The sequence below is a fragment of the Engystomops pustulosus genome, chromosome 3 (genome assembly GCF_040894005.1).
Source record: "Engystomops pustulosus chromosome 3, aEngPut4.maternal, whole genome shotgun sequence".
Classification (NCBI taxonomy): Eukaryota; Metazoa; Chordata; class Amphibia; order Anura; family Leptodactylidae; genus Engystomops; species Engystomops pustulosus.
Genome location: NC_092413.1, coordinates 144,435,096 through 144,454,643, shown reverse-complemented (window position 1 = coordinate 144,454,643; position 19,548 = coordinate 144,435,096). Strand labels below are relative to the sequence as shown.

General features: G+C 41.1%; 1 protein-coding gene across 1 annotated transcript in view; it reads left to right on the top strand.

Annotated features, from left to right (window-relative positions):
• Nucleotides 1-11,536: 11,536 nt before the first annotated feature.
• Nucleotides 11,537-19,548, top strand: part of LOC140120567 (matrix metalloproteinase-23-like) — a 30,001-nt gene continuing 21,989 nt past the window's right edge. The window contains exons 1-4 of the mRNA XM_072139557.1: nucleotides 11,537-11,881; nucleotides 12,065-12,180; nucleotides 12,341-12,477; nucleotides 19,207-19,374. Of these exons, the coding sequence (XP_071995658.1) occupies nucleotides 11,762-11,881; nucleotides 12,065-12,180; nucleotides 12,341-12,477; nucleotides 19,207-19,374 (541 nt within the window). The 5' untranslated portion in view covers nucleotides 11,537-11,761. The remainder of the gene's footprint in view (nucleotides 11,882-12,064; nucleotides 12,181-12,340; nucleotides 12,478-19,206; nucleotides 19,375-19,548) is intronic.

Genomic DNA, 19,548 nt, shown 5'->3' with positions numbered 1-19,548 from the left:
TCCCATTCTTCAAAACAAGGGCAAAGGAAGCTTAAAGAGCAGATCCTGCCTGAGGGGCACACCAGCATGCAAGTGTACTTGGTGGTAGATGTCCTTTAACCCCTTCCCGACTTGCGGCGTACTAGTATGGCGCAAGCTGGGTCCCGGTGCATGGCCGAACCCTCCATAGCCTGTAAATCTTTGCTGCATGTTGCAGCAAAAGCTTACCGGTAACACTCGCGATCGGTGCTAGCATGGGCGCCGCCATCTTGCTGGGGATTGTCGCAGCCCGTGGCGTCATCCGAAGACCGGAGGCTCTTGTTTTAACCCTATCAGCACATTGTAATGGATGCGGAGGAAAATCCCCATATACTTCCATACTGTAGTATGGTAGGATCGATCAGACAATCCTAGGGTTAAAGTACCCTAGGTAGTCTGAAAAATTAGTAAAAATAAAAAAGTTTAAAAGAAATTATAATAAAAAACCAAAAAATTCAAATCTCCTCCCTTTCCCTAAAACTGATATAAACAGTAAAAATCCTAAACACAGTAGGTATTGCCGTGTCCGAAAATGCCCGATCTATCAAAATATAACAACTGTTTTTCATTGCGTTTTACCCCGTAATGGAAAATAGCGCCCAAAGTCAAAAATGGCATTTTTTTGCCATTTTGAAAAATATTTTAAAAATCTATTAAAAAGTGATCAAAAGGTCGCACAGTTCTAAAAATTATAGCAATGAAAACGCCATCAAAAGTCGCAAAAAATGACACTACCCACAGCTCCGTACACCAAAGTATGAAAAAGTTGGCGCCAGAAGATGGCAAAACTTTTTTTTTTTTTTTTTTTTTTTTTATGCGGTTTCTACCATTTTCGCTGCATTTGGAATTTCTTTCCCGCTTCCCAGTACACGGCATGGAATATTACCGTAAATACCATCACCATGACGTGCAATTTGTTACGCAAAAAAAAAAGCCATTACACAGCTCTTTGTGGAAAAATAAAAAAGTTATAGATTTTTGAAGGTGGTGGTGGAAGTGAAAAAACTAAAAAGGGCCAGGTTGTTAAGGGGTTAAATTATATCACTGGGCTGCTGTTAGTCAAGTGACCATGAGAACTGCTTAAGAGGTCATTTTAAGTCTGAAGGGATATGGGCTAGGCTTAAGGATTGTTGTGTAAAGTAAAAGGATTTGGGCAGTTTGTAAAAACTAGGTTTACCCTTGGGATGGTGGATTTTTTGGTTAAAGCAAAGAGCTTGATTTTTCTAAACTTGGGGACCTCTATACGTCGGAGCTGCAAATTGACAGTCAGGGAGTACTGCATCATATTTCTGTATTCTGCAAAAAAAAAAAAAAGCCTACCACCAAAATCAAGCATGATAAACCAGAGGCACTTGCTAATAGATCCAAGTATTGTGACTATGTTTATATTATACTTGTTATCCATGGCCGCCTCCCTTCTAAAATCAACCTTTTGATAATTTATGCTAATGAACCTGAAGGGCAGTGGTGGGTGTTTCCAGAGCCCCTCACAGGCTGTTACAATAAACAGGAGTTCCCTCCCCCAGTACTAACTGCTGCTGCTAGGTTACACAGGAAGAGGGCAAGGGGAGGGATCCACAGCACGGAGGGGTTCTGAAATGTCCCCAGAGCCCTTAATGTTCATAAGCATAATTTTGTTTGTTTTTGGAAGGAGGCCATGGATAACAAATTTAAGACTATGACCACAGTCATTGTGCCTGGATCTATGAGTAAGGCTTCTTTCACACTTAATGTATGCTTGCTCAGCTACGGCAGCGCGCTGAAGAGGGGTGAGTGCTGCTTACCCCTCCTCTCTCCATAGCAACGCCCAGCCGTAAACATGGGGCAAGATCGAGCGTGCTCCATCTTTTCCCTGTGCACGGCACGTTATCGTGCCACGTGTGTGCGCACCTTGCTACCGCTGGGCGCCATAGCTATCTATGGGGAAGTATTGACCAGATATGTCCCCAAAACGCCTGTGTGAAAGGTGCCTAATTGTGCCTAGTTTAGCATGCTTGATTTTGATACTAGATTTTATTTAAGGCTAGGCTCCATCATGAAGATAATTGCAAACAAGTTCTGCACCCTAATGGGAGCCAAATGAGCCCCCATAATAGTCAATGCAATTGTTTGGACTCCGTTGGCATGAGTTATTTTGCTCTTCTGTTCTTTTATTATTCTTGCTTAGTAGAACAGTCCAAAGAAGAAATGATGGTGAAAGCACAGCCTTCTTTATCTCCTGAACCCAGATCAAAACGAGCACAAAGGATGAATTGATGTTGCTGCAGCCAGGAAGAGGCCTGTGCAGCATATGATCACTTGTTTCATCTGCCCTTCCCCAGCTGTGCCTCACCAGCTTGCATTTAGATTGATGTTGCCTCCAAAAGTTAATATAGAGCAGCGCTTCTCAGAGGCATAAAATGTGCTTTCTCTAGTTAACATTGCTTTGCCACCTTCCTGTTGGATTGGTGAGCAGTGCTTCTCTGTGGGTGTCAGAGCATGAATAGCAAAGGGGAAGGAAGTTTCATCTTGTAACTGGTAGGTGTTACTGTCTAAATAGACATTTAACCACTATTTGTTGAATTGGGACCACAGTGTCCCTAAAATCGATGTCTTATAATGCAACAGTTCCCCAGGCAGAAGTTCTGCCTCATGGTAACTCCACTTTGCGCATTGCGTGGGTGTACGAGCCTGTTAACTGCAGTGGGGAGATTTATCAGAGTGCAGAACTGTTGTAGTTACCCATGGACCTGAGTGAAGTTGGCCCCCCACCTTGTTCAAATCAAACAAAATTGGTGTCAAACGTTTGTGCTACGTTTTGTGCTGGTTTGTGCAGCAGAAATTTTAGTTTGTGCTGCTATCATTTTTATGATATTAATGAAAGTTTCCAGAGGTCAACTGACCCCCCCACACACACACACACATTGTCCAAATAAAACAAAACTGGTGCCGAACAATTCTGCTGCACTGTTTGTGCTGCTTTTGTTTTGAATACACGAACAAAAAGGTCAAAAGTTCAACCAACCCCCCACATTAACCGAATCAAACAAAACTGGTGTCAAATGTTAGTGCTACGTTTGTGCAGCAAAAATTTTCACTTGTACCGCCATCATTTTTAAGGTGTTCAGGTGTTTACATAGGTTAAGGTGTTTAGGATGAACTGGTAAAAAACAAACCTAGTGACACTTCCCTGGTTTGATCACCAGGGGGGGGCTAACAAACACATTGTACTTTGAAAGAAATGAACTCTGATGACCTCTGGAAAAAAAAGTATGAATATATTAAAAATGATAGCGGCACAAACGAAAATTTTTGCTGCACTAACATTTGACACCAGTTTTGTTTGATTCAGTTAATTTGGGGGGGCTGGTTAAACTTTTGACCTTTTTGTTCATATATTCAAAACAAAAGCAGCACAACCAAAAAATTGAGCAGCACAAACATAGCAGAATTGTTCGGCACCAGTTTTGTTTTGTGAAGGGGAATATCTGTAAATGAGCTTTATAGTTTTATACTTTTATATAGCTGGCAAATACTAAAGTTTTTCCTCCTCAGCATTATGCTCAGATATAATACTTAAGATGGCGCCGGCATCCACACAGCCAACGCCCTATATCCAGGAAAAGAACAACATTCCTGATTCCAAGAAGGCTTCATCCCTCATATCGAAACTCAACGCCCAGGACATTATCTGTCCAGATACTGGAACTGACCAACCAGGGCACATCGGATGCTAGACAAATTTGCTTAACCCTTGCCCATTATGATGCTGTATGACACATAACCACACCTTTCTCTCTTTTGTATAAATTTGGGAACACGGAAATAAAGTCTTATCTTGCTGTCATGAAAGCTGGAGTGCAGAGCTTGTTTAAGATTAAAACTGAATAATCTTATCTCAGATTTATCTTGAAAACGTGCACACTTGCTCTAATTTGAGGTGACTGACTGGACCGGTTAATTGTCGATTACGACCCTGACAGTTTGATTTGGGCAATGTGGGGGGTTGGTTGACCTCTAATGACCTCTGGAAACTTTCGTTAATATCTATAAAACGATAGCAGCACGAAAATTTCTGCTGCACAAACGTTTGACACCAATTTTGTTTGATTTGAACAAGGTGGGGGGACCCAACTTCACTCAGGTTGCCCATGGTGACCAATCAGATCTCAGCTTTCATTTTCCCTCCCGCAGCTCTGATTTGTTTCCATGGGCACCAGAGTCGTTTTACCTTAGACTTCTGATAAATCTCCCATTGTGTGTATTAATAATAATCTTAATATTGCACCATCATGTTCATTGACACGAGGTATAAGAGCTTGTATAATGGTCCAGCTATTCTCTATAAAGCAACATAAATAGTAAAAATCTAATTAAAATTGCTGCTGCCATCAGCCAGCGATTGTATTAATTATTGATTTTAAAACTATTGCACTTTATAGAAGATATTTGGCACTAGTACAGAATTTAAAATCTGCGTATCCTGATCTTGTGCAGACGGCTTAATACCAAGCATGTCTTCATATATCTATGCTACAGACAACCCTACTTTCAATTGCATATTACAACTGTTAATATAATTACATTTGCACATAGGGGGAGATTAATCAATTGTCTGAGGTAAAAATTCTAGTGCCCATAGCAACCAATCAAAGCTTATCTTTAATTTTATAAACAGCTGTTGGAAAATGAAAGCTGAGCTCTGATTGGTTTCCATGGGCAACTACAACAGTTCTTCTCTGACACTTTTCATTAATCTACCTTCTGGTTTTCCCACAAGGAGTATACATCAGCTGTCAATGTTACAAAAATTACATCCCTTTTTAGCCAAGTAAATGAAGTTCTTTTGTCATGTAACTTTAGCGGGTGTGCTGCGAATGGAAGCTTGGGGGCAATGATATTCGCACCACCATTCCTGGCTCCCAAGAATCCTGCAGTGGTGCTAACCTCTTCAGGCATCCTTTCTGTCTGCATTGTCCAATCTGTCCCTGTGTGGTAGACTGATGGTGTGTTAACTGTGTGAGGTTTGTATTGGAGTAGCCATACATTTTTTTTTTTAAAACTTGGTTTAGGTATTAAAGCATAACTCTGATTTTAAAAAAATGTTGCCTATTACTTATGTACAGCAGTTTCTTTGCTATCCTCAGTTCAGCCCATCGAAGGCAGTGTTTTTTCCACACTCTTTGCTGACCTCTGTTGTGAGACCTTCGATTATGTTAACAAGAAATTCTACCAACTGCTGAAGGGGCTTCTGCTCACTCTGGAGGGGGAAGTCATGTGATAGTGCCTTAAGTAGCTAACAGGAGAGCCTTGTGTCTGCATCTGTGTGAGGGTGCAGAGGGGGAGACAGTGATATTGCCTGTGAAACTACAGCACTGAGTGGTTCTGGTAATGCCCACCAGAGCCTTTTAGGCTTATCAGCATAATTTTAGAAGGAAGGAGGCCATGGATAACAAATCTAAGATTACAAAAGTTGCAGTCCCAGGATTTATGAGTAAGTTTCCTTGGTTTATTATGCTAGATTTTCATGGTAGATTTCCTTTAAGTACATATTTAGCAGTGTTCAGAAGATTTACTTGTTGGAATTTCAACCTCCTTCATGAGAAAACAGAATGTATCATGGCAACTATGGGCAGGTTGCAATTGACTCCATTCTGGGCAAAGATAGGAAGATATTAGACTTTTCCCACTTTACTGCTGCTCAGGGAGATTTATGTAAAGTAGCTTTAGAACAGTAAAATGCCATAACTCTAGAAAGAAACAAGCTAAGCAATACAATACAGACATTGTTCGGTTTTGAAAAAGGGAAAACACATGACAATTTGGTAAAAATTATCATGAAATCAGTTACATTTGACTATTGGATAAAATAGTTTACAGTAAATGGACCCTACAAGACTCTTGCCCAATTGCAAATATAGAGGCCTGGTGCCGGTCTTAAGACTAAGGATCCAAAAAATAAAATGTGCCGGCTCTCCACTCACCCCCTCCATGCACGGAAGCTCTCAAGACTCAGGAGAAACTCCACATACAACAATGCGCAGCGATACAAAAAATCTTTATCGATGCAGGCATACAAAAATTCATAGGCACATGAAAAAGATTGATGCGTTTCAGCCACTTTAGGTTTTAATCATTATCTCATAACTAAAGCCTCAAGTGGCTGAAACGCGTCAATCTTTTTCATGTTCCTATGATATTTTTGTATGCCTATTAAGATTTGAGAAAGAAATACATTTTTTTTATAACTGTAATTTTTATTATCTTAAATTTAGTGTCATCCATTACAAAATTAAAACGAGAAGCAATATAACACAATAGTCATCATTCTTGTGAACATAAGTAACGGTTTCAGGTCGTACAGATAACATGTAAAGCACATGACATATTTTTCTAGAACATAATATAATATAGCAAGCCATCCATTTATCATATAGTCATACAACAGGTTACTGTAGGCAGATTCAAACTTCCCATAGCATGATTAAACCTGACTATTATAGCCAGGCCTATTTTGGCAGCTTCAAACTTCTAACGGCACCCAAACAAAAAATTGTTCTTGGGTGTAATTGGTAATTTGTATAACGAACTTATATAACCCGTCAATAAAAACGGAAACACAAGACTGGGGCAGGCGAGACATCAGACATATAAGGGTATCTGGGGATTCAGAGTTGCTTATCTAAGCTATAATAGTTGCTAGGTGCTAGGTAGAGCATAGCCTGGGGGGGGGCTTATATACCGACTTGTGTGCAGAAAAGAGTCCCACGGCTCCCACACTGACTGGAAGGCATCCTTGTCATCCTCTCTAGCGAGTGAATTTCTGTAATACGAAGAAACAACTCTGACAGTGGGGTCATCTGCTTCCAGGCTTTTGCTATTAAACTTTCGGATGCTGTACATAAGTTGAAAAATAGCTTTGCACAGTTTTTACTCATGTTCCATGGGGGTACATTAAATTAAGGAGATATATCAAAGGGTCTAACGGGACACCAGAACCGTACAATCTCCCCAACACCTCCAGTACGGCACTATGAGGGGGCAAGTCCAGAAGATGTGATAAACATAGCACCTCCAGCATGTAGCTGGAATTATTGGATTAAATGTGTGCAGTAGTGCGGGGGTGTGGTACCAGTGCATTAAGATCTTATATTGTGTTTCTTTATAAGCTGTGCATACAGACGATTTAGCCGTCCTGCTCCAAATTACCTGCCAGAGAGCAGGGGAGATGGTTTGTCTGGTGTCCGTCTCCCACTTAATCATATACTTGTGTGAAGATGGGGAATCCCCTAGAGGGGTAGACAAAATCTGGTAGATAGTTGATATCGTACCTTGTATCGAGGTGCTTTTCCTGCATAACTGTTCAAATTCAGAGGGCCTAGAAACCTGTGTAGATCCAAACTGATATGTAACATAATGCCTCACTTGTAGATAATGTTACCATTAGTCTCTATCAAATTACGTTCCTTCGTAAGGTAGTCAAATTGCCTTAATTCCAATGGGAAATGGTCAACCAGGTCCGCTAGATGAAATACACCTGCTTTAGACCATTGTCTCACCATGTGTGCCGTCAAGCTGTCCGGTATAGCAGGAGTATATAAGACTGATATCATTGGGGAACCAATTTTTTTTAATCAACGTCGGGAGTTGCTGGATATTTGTTTTTGTATGTAAGGTAAGTAGTCTTCTGCTCTTGGGCTAGTGCCATTTGCTTGCTCCTCAAGTCAGCCATTGGCCTTCAGCTCCCTAACCTGCAAAAAGTTCTTTGTGAGCTCTGACTCTTTTCCTATTCTGCTCTCAGCCACAGTTTTACCCATAGCCCACTGAACAATGATCACAGTCCAAAAAAAGATCAGTGCTCTACTCATCAAGAAAAGGTTCAGTTTCAATGGATAATCTCACCACCTTCCCTCCAGTTACAAATTGAAGAGCTCCTAGGTTCCTTGCTTTTTCTTCCGTTTCCCAAGGTTAGTCCTTAAAGGGGTATTCTCATCAGGGCATTTACATTTAATTAAATTCATTTACCATACGTAAACATTTCTTCAATAGGATGTTAATAAAAAAAATGTTCCTGTGTGAAGATAATTTTCTATAAATGTAGTGATATGGTCCCTTAGAAACCAGATAGCTTCCTCAGATACGACCACGTCACATTTTGGCAGCGGTGGCCAGACATGCGCTATTGAGCCCTGCCGGACCACCAGGATTCAGCAATCATTACCACAGGACGGCTGTGGGACATGTAGTAACTCCTGGACATTTCATATACAAAAACTTTTTGTTTCTTTGTGCAATCTCTCCAGTAGAGGTGGTCGTATCTGAGGAAGCTATCTCGTTTCTAAGGGACCAAATGACTACATTTATGAGAAATTATCTTCACACAGGAACATTTTTTTTTAATAACATCTAATTGAAGAAATGTTTTTATATGGCAGATTAATGAAACTGAATGTGAGTGCCCAGATGAGAATACCCCTTTAAGTGCAACCCCATGTCACTTTCGTGCCCGCGGTGCACCTTCAATCCCATGTCATGAAATAGACGGACAGATAATGCAGGTTTCCAAGGCAAAAGGAAGACTTTTTTATTGTATATACTCACAAAATAAGATTTAAAAACGTGCATATCACAACACAAAAATGCCAAACACCTCGCCAGACCCAGGTTTCACCTCTTCAGGCTTCTTCCGGGGCATGAAGAGGCGAAACCTGGGTCTGGCGAGGTGTTTGCCGTTTTATATGTGGGGAACTGTTGCCACTCATGAGGGGCACACAGTTGCTGTTAGTCACTGTTATAGCAACACTGTAGCTGTCACACACTGCTATGGCAGTATTGTGGTTTTCACTTTGTCACACTGACTGGCAGTCTGGAGACAACATTGGGGGCTATGGCTTAAAGGTGTATTCCCATGAAGACAAGTTTCTTATATGTACTCAGGATAACAAAATAACACATTCTCTAATTCACAGTTATATCTGTGAAATGCTGTATTTTTGTTATTAAGTCCAACCTGTCTTTATCAGTCCTGGTGTACACAATTTTAGTTGCCCCTAGACACATCGCTGTAACTTCTGACTTGAGTCGGGGAAGCCATCTTGGTTTTCTGTCTGGCGGCTGTGGAGCTGAGATTTCTGTCTCTCCCTGTTCTCTGCCTCTAGCCCTGCTCCCTGCATTCCAGAGATGTAGGAGAGTTAACTTTGTCATTGTGTGTAATAGGCATCTCATGGATCTCATCTCTCTTTATATGTTGTTAGATAATGCAATGTTCAGAAGCTAAATGGAAGTGTATATCAACCTGTATCCTGATAATCAAACCTCATTGTCAGCACACAACATCTCACAGCACATCAAGGATCAAATTGTGTCTGCTTAGAGAGTTCCCACCCACATTCTGGAATTTTGCACTGACCATCACTTAGTGATAGGAGCTAAAACAGGAGCAATAAAACTGATCAACATTGTAAAGTAAAGGGTTAAAAATGTTCTTTATTGTGTTTATATCACAAGGGGATTGAAATTTGAGAATTTCCTTTCATGGGAAAACCCCTTTAAAGGAAACCTACCACCACAAATCTACCTATAAAGGTAGATTGGGTGGTAGGTGCATCAATGGGACGTGAGGATAGACCTTTTAAGGGCTAATCCTCACGTCCCCTCACTTTTTTGGTAACTTTTATTCCATATATATTTAAATTTACTTATGTGGCTACCGGGGCGTGGAGTAGCCGCATATGAGATTACATGAGGCGGCTACTCCACGCCCCGGTACCCACTTTACCCCTCCTACTCACCCATCTTCGGCGCGCAGCTCCGCGTAGCTGCGCGCCCTCGTCCGTTGACCCTGCCGTCTGCGCATGCGCAGAAGAGCAGGCCCGCGCCTACGCGGTCACTGCTCCGAAACAGGCGCGGGCCTGCTCTTCTGCGCATGCGCAGACGGCAGGGTCGCCGGACGAGGGCGCGCAGCTACGCGGAGCTGCGCGCCGAAGATGGGTGAGTAGGAGGGGTAAAGTGGGTACCGGGGCGTGGAGTAGCCGCCTCATGTAATCTCATATGCGGCTACTCCACGCCCCGGTAGCCACATAAGTAAATTTAAATATATATGGAATAAAAGTTACCAAAAAAGTGAGGGGACGTGAGGATTAGCCCTTAAAAGGGCTATCCTCACGTCCCATTGATGCACCTACCACCCAATCTACCTTTATAGGTAGATTTGTGGTGGTAGGTGCCCTTTAAAGGGGTATTCATATCTGGGCATTCACATTTAATTTAATTAATCCACCATATATATAAATGTCTTCAATTGCATATTATTAACAAAAAAGTACCTGGGTGAAGATAATTTTCCATAAAGGTAGTCCATAAAAATGAGAGAGATGTCCTTGGATGGCTGCATATTTAAAAAGGTTGAATTGAAATGGCGAATTGTATCATAAAATGTTACTTTCATTGTATCAGGTAATAGCATACAGAAACACACACAATTTAAACACACAAAGCCAATAATTAGCCAGTAGCCACAACCAAAACGTACACAACTGCTGCAAATGTATTGATAAATTGGTCTGATTTATAGCAATGGGTACTTGAGAAAATCCAGGGCTGCTCCAGGACTGTTAGGAGTAGATTAGGGTCAGTACCAAGACCTCCCTCTTCATGCACTGTGGTCCAACTCCACATCTCTAATGGTTTGCTCCTGTACCTACTGTAGATGGCTGGTAAGAGCTGATCACCTTACTACAGGCAGTTACGTGCAAGATAGTTTCTGTAGGTTTGTTCTTAAGTTAAATTTGTATGTAACTCGGAATTGTATATTTTGTAATTGTAACCCCAGCCAGAATTTTTTTGGTCCCTGTGACAACTGGATTTTAAAAATGTTGGGTTGTCATAAGAACTAGGATTAACAATAAAGCTTCATTGCAGACAAATTTTATAACTCCTACAGCTAAGGTTAAAGTACAGTAAAATACCAACATCCAGAGGTCCGTTTGTAACTAGGGGTCGTCTGCAAGTAGGGTCTTCTTAAGTAGGGGACTGTACTACATTTGCAGCAGTTGTGTATACTGATTTTTGGTTTTGGTTGCACTACTGGCCAGTTACTGGTTTTATGTAATTAAATTGTGTGTATTCTGTATGCATTTACCTGATACATTAAAACTTACATTTTATGATACCATTCAACATTTCTTTACTGACTGTTCAGTGCTTTTGCATTACCAAACCCCCTCAGGGGAATGTGTTCGGGAAACCTTTGGTTTTCTAAATGTATTTATAAAGCTACCTAATGTTTTATGTGAATTACTGTAAATGTATTTAATGGTAAATAGACAGGAATATGCTGTAATGTGAATACATCCTAAATGTGCGCTTTTCTATACTGTGTGTAAAGGGTGTCAAATGTAACATATGGCTATAGAGAGCATATTGGAATCTGAGACAAAGGACGGGTTGTTCGTTTCTCCACGTGTCCACTAACAAAATACACATGAGTTCTGCAGCTCCTGGTTTACTCTTTCCCTCTTCCCCCTGTGGACTATGCTTGTGTCTGCCTCATTTAGATCTCAGACTGTTCATCTATATTTCCTTCCTCCAGCAGACACATCCTTGTCCCCCCCCCTGCTTTAGGATAGTTGTTTGTTTGATCTCCAATCTTTTATCCTCCTTTTTGAGGAGATTGCAGTGTTTTGATCTTACTGCAATGACTGTGGGTTACTCAAGGCGAGCATAGCAGCGGGCACTTGACTCCGGTGCCTGTTATATTCCCAGGATGGGTTTGATGGTTACAGATGGCATCTTAAGTATTATGTCTATGTATGTGATCACTGGTGCTTCCCTTCTTTTGCTCAGTTTTGGCATTTGGTATCAGCAGGAATCTGTCTATGATTTGGTAAGTAGAAGTTTGCACCCTGGCATTTATTATAAAACTTGAGGATAATGTATGATTTATTCACATTGCGTTTATAGCACCAACATCTGTTGTAGCACTGTACATAATCCTATATATATATTTGTATATATATAACAATATCTACATACTAACTATAGTTATATTTTCTGGACCATTGTGCAGTTAAAGGGAGACAGACAAGCTTGTGGTGTCAACTTCCCATCGCGCAGTGGCAGATGGAAACGTTATACTATAAATCCACTGGGATACAAGTGGGACCATTTAAACCTGACATACAGGTAAGACTTGCTGCAATATGCATGTACAGTACTGAAACATGGTACTCAAAGATATACATCCCTATGCTCACCCCTAAATAGGTGTATATGTATTTATATCTATATACAGTACTCAGTTTAAATCACACAATGTACTCATCGCATTTACTGTATTTTTCAGGATTGTTCAATATCCTAATACATTAAACAAAGGAGACACGGATAAAGCACTAGAGATTGCTTTCAGCATGTGGAGCAAGGTTTCCCCTCTAACCTTTCAACGTGTGTTCCCTAAACTCAAGTCAGACCTCAGCATAGGTAAGGACAACATCCTTGAATGAAATATGCCACTTAAATGTGTTAAGCCAAATGTTTTATGCAAACCTTAATGGGAATCTGTCATCAGGTTATCAACATTAAACCTAAAGCAGGTTCTCATAGAAGTCTTCTCACCGCTTCTTGTTTCCCATCCATTTTTCATTCTAAAAATTCATCGCTCAAATCCTTATTAAATTAATTGCCAGGAGAGTTACCGACACAGCGCATTATACATGGACAATGCATTTTCTGCAAACTTCTAGTCACACTCCTTGCAACTTAGTGAGTCTCATGGCAAGGTCCCAGCATCTTTTTTAATTAATTTAATAGAAATATGCACTATGGATTTTTATAATAAAAATGGAATAGGAAACCCTTTAATCGCTTTCTTCAGTTATATCTCTACCACCAATGCTGTGTGTTTTTACACCTTCTCTTCATGACAAACCTCTACTGACGCTTTTATCTTAGGAGCACATTCACACATGACAGATGACAGTGTCATCATCATTTATTTTACAAAAAGTAGGCCAAACTGCAGAAAAATTAGGGTTAAGTACATCCTGAGGCTGTGTTCAGACACTGCAATTGAATTGTATTTATAGACACAATCCAAGCACAGCAGGAGAGAGATGCATTTAGACCTAAAAACTTGTGATGGGGAATGAGCAACACATGTTTTGTCGGTTAACAATGCAAAACATGTGGTGCTTGTTCCTTAGGGTGCGTTCACACGTTGCAGTTAAAACTGCATCGCAATCAGCTTTGTGGTGGTTTTAGAATTAGTAGTACAGTAGTCAGGTGCTGCTAGTCCTTAGTGACTACACAAACGTGTTTTTACAGTGGTCTAATCTTAATTTAGCATGGGCCTCAGTTGCTTGGTTGTCTTCTGACAGCTGGGCACCCACTCTAACATCTTGGATTGGAAGAAGGTCCAATTCTACTGCTAACCTATTAGATTCTCTGATCTCACAACTATCGGTAAATGCATTTTGAGGAAGGAAGTTCCCTCTCTCATCCTATCGCACCCACGGGGTGCAAAATGAGGGTGCGGATAGTTTCCATGGCAACTGAAGTTCTTATGATGGCTTATAGGTCTGCCATGTAGGAAAGCCTATTATACCTTTCTTCAGATAAGGGAGTCTAGCTGCCAGTATATATTAGACTGGAACATAGAAGACTTGAAGTGTATTGACCACACATGAAAGATTTGTCTTGATATATACTCCTATTTTGAGCTTCTGCATAGCCACTTTCGATAATTGTTGTTGGTATTATGTATGTTATCAAATTTTTAGCCATGGCCCAACTTGGCAAGGATTTTCACTTCTGCTGCAACAACAACCTCCTTCATTGCTGACGCAACAGACCGACGCTGCTAGAGAAGCATGGTTGGGGCTACAGAGACAGCATGACTTACACTTGACAGAATATACCACTAAAAAAATGCTGAATCAGAGACAACGTATCTTTGCTGACAGGGACAAAGGAGGAAAGACATTGGCATATTTATCTAGGGTTGAGACCCCCCAAACAGTGGTGGCTGGCATCTCCGACCAATTGGGCTCCACGGTAACGGACCCTGCTGGCATATGCGCTCAGTTCATTCAGTTCTACTCCGGACTTTACGTCTCTAAGGTAGATCTCCCATTAGACGCCACGCGGGCCTATTTAAATACCATGTCTCTCCCAAGATTATCCGCGGCAGATAGAGATTTCCTTGGTGAAAAATTATCTCTCTACGCAGATGACCTACTGGTCTACCTAGTTGACCCGGGTCCCTCGCTTGGCGCCCTGCTGGCAGTGGTGAATGAGTTTGGGAGCTTTTCTGGGCTAAGGGTCAACTGGCACAAATCTGCCCTCCTTATGGTGGATGATTTTAACCTTGATTTGATCTCGCGGTCTTCCAGTCTCATGGTGGTTGAACATTTCACTTACTTGGGGATAGTCATTCACAAAGATGTCTCCAAATTTGCATCCCTAAATTTGACTCCTACTATGCAATATGTGACCGCAAAGCTTAAGGCGTGGGAGAATCTACCCATCTATTGGGTAGAATCAATATTTTCAAGATGGTCATTCTGCCCAAACTCCTCTACCTGTACCTTGCTGCTCCGGCGCTGCTGCCCAGGTCCCACTTCCTAGCCATTGACAAGCTCCTGACATCATTTCTGTGGGGGTCTAGTCCACTGAGAATCGCAAGGGAAACCCTGAGGGCCCCGACGGACAGAGGAGGGTTAGATTTACCGCATATGCACAATTATTACCAGGCAGTTCAATTGACATATGCAATGTGGTGGATAAGGGCAGACTCTAACAACCCAGCTGTAGTCCTAGAGGCGGCACTTATGGGCTCGTACGAGGCACTGACCAACTTTGTTTACAGGGGAGGAAAGGTTCATGGGCGTTACTGTACATCGAATATGGTAGCAACTGTGACAGTATGGAAGAGAGTAGTGGATTATCGGTGGGATGACTCTGGGCCTGGTCTCCAGTTACTCCCTTGTGGTGTAACTCCTTCCTGCCCGAGCTGAGATCTTTACCGGACTTTGAGTTTTGGGCACGTAAGGGGATTAAATATTTGATTTTAATCTAGCTCCAACAGCTTTCTATAGATACTTACAATTGCGTCATGCACTGGGGGTCCAGTTTGGGAGGGAGGAATTAAAGTTGGAACACTGCCCCATGGAGGCCATCGCTAGAACTAAGGACCTTGGGAAACCCACCTCCACCTTCTATAAACAACTGATGGATTCCCAGCCCTCTCCCGCTGAGAGAAGCTTCCATGTATGGCAAAGAGATATCCCTGACTTAGAGGACCATCATCTCAAAGAAATTACACACAACTGGCGCTCAACCGTTATTAGTGCCCCATACCAGTTGATACAAGTTAAGTGATTGTACCAAGTGTACTTGACCCCTTTGCGGCTGCGTCAGATGCATTGACTTCCCTCGGCTGTGTGTTCTAGGTGCGGGGAGGATACAAGTGCCTTCTTCCACATGGTTTGGGAATGCCCGTCCATTCAGGACTATTGGAGGGGCATTCATTCTTACATCAATGGGCGTCTGGGTCTTCCAGGTGCCTGCTCCCCTCAGGTGTGTCTCCTGGGCCTAGTAGGAGACGTCCTCCAAGCAAAATTTGAGAGGGTTTTGTTCCGGATCGTTTTTTCCTCGATCTGGGATGTGTGGGTGACTGCTCAGACTGCTTCTGGAGAGGAGGAGAGATAGCTGTGTGTGTGTGAGGTGTGAATGGGAGAGTGAATGAGTTTGCCTTCTGAGACGCACTATACGGGTATTATTTGTATTGATTTCTTTGTACTGCTAACCCTAACCTTTAAGGGTTAAAGATTATTATTATTATAACACTGTGTTAATGTATAAAAGTATTTAACTGGTTCGCGTCCCGCTGCATGGAGAGGCTCAGCCCGTGAGCTGATAGCACATTGTAATGAATGAGGAAAATCCCCATATACTGCCATACTGTAGTATGACAGTATATGATAGGATTGATCAGACAACCTAGGGTTAAAGTACCCTAGGGAGTCTGAAAAATAGTAAAAAGAAAAAAAACAATTATAATAAAAAAAAAAAAAATTCTAATCACCCCCCTTTCCCTAGAACTGACATAAATATAAATAAACAGTAAAAATCATAAACACATTAGGTATTGACGCATCTGAAAATGCCAGATCTATCAAAATATATTAACAGTTTTTCAATGCGTTTAACCCCATAACGGAAAATAGCGCCCAAAGTTGGAAATGGCACTTTTTTGCCATTTTGAAAAATATAAAAATATCTATAAAAAGTGATCAAAAGGTCGTACAGTCGTAAAAATGTCTGTAAAGCCCGATTACAGAGGGTCTAAGGCATTAGTCCCCAACCTTTTTGTATCAGGGGGCCAGTTAAACCAAATTTTTTTTCCAGGGACAGGTAACCCCCCTTACCATGGTCCTTGGGAAAAAATAATTGGATGCCCTGCAAATACCCTATATCTAAAACCAACGCAACTCTAAACCCCTGGTCTAAAATGCCACATTTCCTGCAGCTTCCCCCCTTTTCTGTAGCTCCCTCTGGATAGTGCTCCTTTTTGTCTGTATTTATATGCAGAGGGACTACAGAAAAGGGGACACTAGGAACACTATAATACTCCTGTTTTTATAGCATACCAAAAACATCTATAATGTCCCAATGCCTTTTCAGTACAAGGGAAAAAAATATACATACTGTACATACTCGAGTATAACCCAAGGCACCTAATTTTACGTCAGGTGTGAAGTAGAATAAATGCTGCGCAGCACCCTGCTCGAAACATCAAGGCTGAAACCCCTTTATGCATTGCGCTGTGAAAATGATAAATATCCCCCATTGACTGGAGTATAAGTCTATAGTGAGAAATGCAGCCGCTACTCTCCCAAAAAAATGTCCAGCAGCAGCCTCCTCTCACTACACTATAATATTACAATTGCATTTACACAGCTTCCGTCCCTTCTCTGTACATCTCTTCTTAACTAGCTGGAAGTGAATTAAGAGATTTGCTGAGCAGAGAATGATAAGTTGTTTTACTATCAGTTAGTGCTAATAGAATATTATATTATATAATATAACAAAAATGGTTGGAAAAGGTTTACAAAATGTGAATCCCTACAAAATCTGCAAGTAAATCTTTAACACCTATTTTTCACATGTCAGTTAAAGGGGTTTTCCCATGAAAGAAAATTCTCACATCTCAACCCCCTGGGGATGTTAACACAATAAAGATCATTTTGACTCCTTACTTTACAATTTTACTCAGTTTTTGATGTTTTAGCTCCTATCACTCCCTCGGCTGCTCAGTGTAAGATTCCAGGGTATGGATGGGGCCTCTCTAACATACACAGTATGATCCTTCTAGCTCTGGGGGGTGACAGTGTGTTAGATTATTAGGGTACTATTTCATCTGGCTTCTGACATTGTACTAACACACTGACACATAGAAGGAGAGAGATGAGACAGATGAGAGATGCATGAGATCCATCAGATGCCTATTACACACAGCACTGCTACATCTGTCTTCTCACAGATAGGTGCCTGCCTCCCCCTTCCCCTGGATCACATATCTCCTTGTAGTTCTTAGTTTTCAGCCTCTCTCTCTGTTCACGGTCTCCTGGCAGGATGTGAGTGTCTCTGAGCTTCGTGCAGAGGGTGTGGCTACAGGTAATTAGCAGAAAGACACAGTAATCTCATCCGCACGATCTTGCACAGAAATCCAAGATGGCGCCCGACCCTAAGTCTGAAGTTACAGGGTCGTGTCTAGGGGTAACTGAAATTGTGTACAGCAGGACTGATAGAGACAGGTTGGACTTATATCTGTGAAATGCTGTCTTTTTGGTAATAACAGTGAATTAGAGAATGTGTTATTTTTTTGTGCTGGGTACATATAAGAAGCTTGTCTTCATGGGAATACCCCTTTAAGGCTGTATGAAGCAGTATATATTGTATTAGTCTTCTGACCCCTAGGATGAAATTGCTCTAGGGGGCCTAGACATAAAGTTAAAAATGTTAAAAGTTGAAAAAAATGTAATATTAAAAAAAAAAAAACTAAAAATTCAAATCAACTCCCGCTTTCCCTAGAATGCAAATAAAAAATATTGAACGTTAGGTATCACCGCAATCCAAAATTTATCAAAATATTAAAACAGCTATTCTTGGCATTATTCTGTAAATACAAACCTAAACCTCCAAATTAAAGTTTCTTTTTGCTACTTAGCAACAAGAAAAAAAGACTTTATATTCCTTTTACACACAAGAATTTTTTTTCATACATAAGTTTTTATTTTTTTTCAAATCTATTAAAACTTAATATATAAATTTGGTATCACCGTGATCGTAGAGACCCAAAGAATAATGTAGAGGTGTCATTTGGAGTGCTTAGTGAAAGATGACAAAAGCCCACAAGAATGGGTGGCCACAAGGAAAATGGCAGGATATTGAACCTTTTATTAACCCTTTGCCGCACCATAATGTTCCTCAACCTCATGATGAGGCTGTGGGTGCATGAAGAAGGCTCCTGGGCTGAGCCCTCTTCATAAATACTGGGTGTTTGCTGCATAATGCGGCAAACATCCACTGCTAACACCCCCGATTGGTGCTGGCAGTGATTGCAGATGTTAACCATTGAAGTGCCTTTGGCAAAGCCACCGGGAGAACTTCAATGCCAGCGGTACAACGCCATCTTGGGCTGGATCGCGGCCCCCTCTGATGTCATCAGAGGGCAACAATACTTTACTATGACAACCCGGAGTCTATGTGAGACTCCCATGCAAGTCACTGTGCACGATCTATAACAATGATCTATATGTTTTTTGTTTTTTTTTTATTATGGCCCTATACATAAAATCATATAATTCAATGAGGGGGGTCCGTTACTCATGACTGTATGCAGTACACAGTTTTGGCATATTCTAGACCATTTTGCTTAGGAAATCTGATCCAGTATTTTTTAAATATGGAAAACAGTTAAGAGAAAAAAAATGTGAAAAGTAAAATTGGAGTTTTAGATATGTTAGAAATTTTAAAGATAATCATCTCTACCTTCATAACTAACAGATTAAGGCCTCCATCTTGTCTCTGTCTCTCAAATTGTAGACAATCATACTGTTTAATGTCAAATTTGTTTTTAGTAGATTCATTATTTCACATCCTCCCAGACTATGTTACACTTCACTTAACTTAAATCTCATTTTGTAGGATTTTACTCCTTTAATCACAGTGACTGTTGGGAATCCCCATTGCACCCCTGCTTTGATGGTCTAAATGGAGAACTAGCTCATGCTTTTCTACCACCAAGAGGAGAGATTCACTTTGATAATCATGAGTTCTGGGTGCTTGGACCTTCACGATTCAGCTGGAAGCAGGGTAAAATTTTTCAGTGCATAACATTATTACGTTGGAGATTTAGGTTATGTTCACATCTAGCTTTTACCCCCCGTGTTATGGATTTGTCGAGAGAATTCCAAATGTATACTTACAACAAAGGGCTGTAAAGTATCATTCTGTATAGGCATAAAGTGGGATACATCGTCTTATGCA